Raw genomic sequence first — 4,156 nt, 5'->3', positions numbered from 1 at the left:
TCTCTGGGTGATGCTATCATTCTCATGGAAATACTCTTGATCTAATATTTTGGAGGAAAACCATTTAATCAATTAATGATAACATTTGAAAATCTACAGCATCCTTTAAACATGTCACTGAGAGGGAATGCAAGAGACAGAGTTTTTTTGGGGCTTTTCATTTAAGGAGTTAATGATATGATGAAGAGACAAAAACATACACAATTTGGAGAAAATATCTAAGGGTCGAAGAAAATAAAGTTTTGGGGTCTCTTTTATTTTGAGGACTGAGTAGGTGATGCATTGGCAATAAATGACATTGTACCCCTTGCTCAGGTGGAGATGAAGCCATGTGTTAAGGCTCTGGGGCCCTAGTCTGTGGGTGATCTGTCTCACTCTCTTACCCTTCCTGCCTCTGAGCCAACTGTGGGCCTTCTGTTGGTTCTGACCTCATGTGTTTCAACCTTGACTTAGAAACTATTTAGCACTTCTGATACCCAGAAGCAGATTTCCCATATTCATGACCCTTTTTCTTATTATTCTATTTTCTTTACCTTAAGGTCTGATCTCTGAGTCCCCTCCAAGATGAAAACTTGAGTTTGATTGATTGATGCTGACGTTTGCCAGCTGGCTCAGTGCTTCCAGCTCTGGACCACACCCCTCCTCCAGTTAATCTTACTATAGAGACAATTTGGAGAGACTCTGACAAAACAAAAGAGGCTACACTCTCTGCCAGGAGACATTGTGGAAGAATGCTTTTGATAGATAAGAATTATTTAGAGAACATGTCTCTGATGACCACAAGCAAACCAGACCAATCAGAGAGCTGGAAGCTATTTTAGATGCATTTACTTAGTGACAGATGGGGAAAAAAAAATGTGGCCTGGGAAGTTTAGAATGTTTTAAGAATCACACAGCTAGCTAGTGGCGGTAATAGCATGGACACACAGGTCTCAGGTCAGGTTAATGCGAGTTTCTATTAACCTTGCCCCTCTTCTTAAAGATTCAAACAAAAAATGAGGTAATTATCTCCCTTACATGAGATGTGAGTATGGTCCTTCCTCTCCTACCACTCTGACTTCCTTTCTAAGACGTGGATGCCCTGGGCCCATTGTCTTTGGGCTTTCTCAGTTGGTGCCCTAAATCCTCGGCCTTAGTGGCCCCTGCCCTCGCACTGCTTCTAATTTCCTAGTGGGACCTCGTCTCAGCACCCAACCTGAGGTTTACTATCTGAGACCGTGTTCCACATTTTGTGACTTTTAAGAGCTACTCTACAAGCTCCAAAGACAACTGCTCTGTGCTTGTTTCCTTTAGTGATCTGCTTTCAGTTAGAGGAAAAGGGATAATAATGAAGTAATTAGTGAATGCAAGTATTTTTTTGAATACTTAGTAAGTGCAGGGAAACATTACCCATATTGTTTTCTTGTTTACTCTTTACAGTAATCCTGTGCAATAGGTGATAGGATCCCCATGAGGGAATTGTGGCTTTGAAATATAATGCAAATTTCCAAATAGCATCATCCATCTAGTGAAAGGTGGAGTTAAAATTTAAACCTAAATCTGTTAGACTCCATGCCTGTGCTCCTAATTTCTACAATGAACTGCCTTCTGCAAGAATGTAAGGAGGATATTTCTGATTTTAATTTTCTCAGCAACACTTTGAGATAGATGTAATTATCCCCACTTTTGATATAAGGCAAACTGAGAATTAGACAAGTAAATAAACTTGGTTAGAATATTAATGGCATGGGACTTAAATTCAAGACTTCCTGTTCTGAAGACTTACATGTTCTACATTATGCAGTGTTTCCTCTACAATAACAAATTACATATATGTAAATCTATAAATTATATATATTAAATTACATATATATTTATAGATACAGTCAAACCTCGATTCTCAAATGTCTCCCATTTCAAACAATTTGGTTCTCCACCAAGTTGTTCAGGAAACAAATGTCGTTGGTACTTTAGCATGACAAAAAGTGCCTCACTGCCACAAACAAAGGAGAGAATCCCAGTCAGTTTACCTAGAAACTTAGGGTTTGGTAACCTCTCAGGAAATCATGCTGTGAATATTTTTGTGGTTTCTTTTTACTTTTGTTGCTGACAAATGGGTGATTAGCACAACTTTACTAGTAAACCTTCAAGAGGCCATAAGAGTGCTAATATTGCTATGGGGTGTAAAAAAGAAACAATGAGCACAGAGGTAGAAAAACCGTTGTTGATTTGGATAAATGAAAAAGCAGTTAGCCTGAGACAGTGTCAGCATTTTGGAGGTGGTGATATGTGAAAAAGCAAAACGCCCCAAGCTGACTTCCTAAAAGACACACCTGGAACTAGTGCTGAAAGAGATTCGTTTAAGGCTAGTAGGGGGTTTGAAAATTTAAGAAAAGAAGTGTTTGTTTATAAATTACATTAGACTTGTACTGCATATAAGAAAGGTTAAAACCGGTAATCATTTGGGGGGTCTGGAACTAATTCATGCAATTTACATGATTTTTTTATGCAAAAAAAATGTTTGGTTTTCTAACAAATCACTTCTCGGACAGTTTCCTGGAACAAATTAAGTTCAAGAACCTAGGTTCCACTGTAATTTGTTATATAAATAGTATTTTAAAATGTATAAAGCAATTTTACTGACGTTAGTTCTTATTCTAAGCTTATCACATCCATTTTTATGGATGAAAGGATTCCATCAAAGGGGTAAGTATCTTCCCCAATGGAAATAACTGGTGGCAACAGACGTGGGATTTCAACAAATGTTTTCAGATTTTAAATTTCATCCTGCCAGATGCTAATCTGTATGAAAAATTAGCCAGGAAATTTGACAAGCCATTAATCAATGCATTTAAAATCGAAGGCTTCAAAGTAGTAGCTAAATTTCTGATAGCTGACAAGCCAGAAGGGGAGGCAATTTAATCAGGTGATCTTTTGGGTCACTAAAATCACGGTGTACAGCCGTCACCACACATGTATAGAAACTTTTGATAGTGGCAGGAATATAAAGTTTCTAAGAAGACATTGATTACCTTTTTTTCTTAAAGTTTGAGATATAGATATATGAAAAGAAAACACGAGAAATTGGTAGAAACTTATTTGTTCCTGTATTAAAGACAGTAAAAGGACCAAGTCTTTCTTAAATGAAATCTTAAATTTGAGTCATTTTTTATTATTAGAAGCTATTAATAGTGTTTTGTGTATATACCATCTTTCAGTAAGGTAATATATAAAAGAGGATTTTCAATGGTATTACATTTTTGAAACATTTGGTTTTATTTTCAGTAATTTTGTATACATCCTTTCCAGGTGACACGAAATTTCTTTAATGACTGGTCTCTGTGGAAAATCTTCCTGCTTTGTCTCTTAGCCTGTGTGATAACAACAGCAATTGGAGTACTCATAGTGTCTTTGGTGTATAATGGAAAAAACAATAATGCTTCCATTGTTATCCACTTTCCCTCAAACCATGAGACAACCTCCTCTGCAACTAAAACTAGTTCTGAGCCTATAATTCCCACTACCATAACAGATTCTACCACACCACTCACTTCAACTACCATCAGTACAACCACTGGTCGCCCTTCAACAGAATCTACTAGTGCAGCAACCACTGCTCAAACAAAAACCACAACAGCAGAAGGCAACACTTTATCTGAAACCACTACAACAATGTGTTCAGGCACTGCAACTGAGGCTACAACCATAACCATCACTACTGCTTCTATAGCATCTAGAACTACCACAGTAGCAGACAAAACTTCAGCTGAACCTACTGTCACCACAGCAGCCACCACCTCAGCAGAACTACGAACCACAACTGCCAGCACTACCACGGAGGCTTCAACTGCAACAGCCACCAGTACTACTTCCACTGAATCTTCAACCATCACAGCAGCTACCACGTCAGGCAAACCAACAGCCAAAACAACTTCTGGCACTACCTCTGAGGCTACCACCACAATGGCCATTGCTACAACTTCTACTGAACCTTCAACCACTACAGAAGCTACCACTTCAACTGAACCCACCACCACCACCACAGTAGCCACCACTTCTACAGAGCCAACTACTGCAACCACTGCCAGCACTGCTACTAAAGCTACAACCACCATTATCAGTACTGCTTTGGCTCACAATACAACTGCCACAGCAGCAGAAAGCACTTCAACTGAAG

General features: G+C 38.6%; 1 protein-coding gene across 1 annotated transcript in view; it reads left to right on the top strand.

The window, feature by feature from the left end:
• Positions 1–3,651: 3,651 nt before the first annotated feature.
• The window catches only part of LOC102753976 (mucin-2-like), a 6,354-nt gene continuing 5,849 nt past the window's right edge, over positions 3,652–4,156 (top strand). Inside the window, exon 1 of the mRNA XM_015564505.1 lies at positions 3,652–4,099. Coding sequence (XP_015419991.1) covers positions 3,652–4,099 — 448 coding nt within the window. The remainder of the gene's footprint in view (positions 4,100–4,156) is intronic.

Source organism: Myotis davidii, unplaced genomic scaffold (genome assembly GCF_000327345.1).
Source record: "Myotis davidii unplaced genomic scaffold, ASM32734v1 scaffold38, whole genome shotgun sequence".
Taxonomy (NCBI): Eukaryota; Metazoa; Chordata; class Mammalia; order Chiroptera; family Vespertilionidae; genus Myotis; species Myotis davidii.
This window is presented reverse-complemented; position numbering and strand designations above follow the sequence as displayed.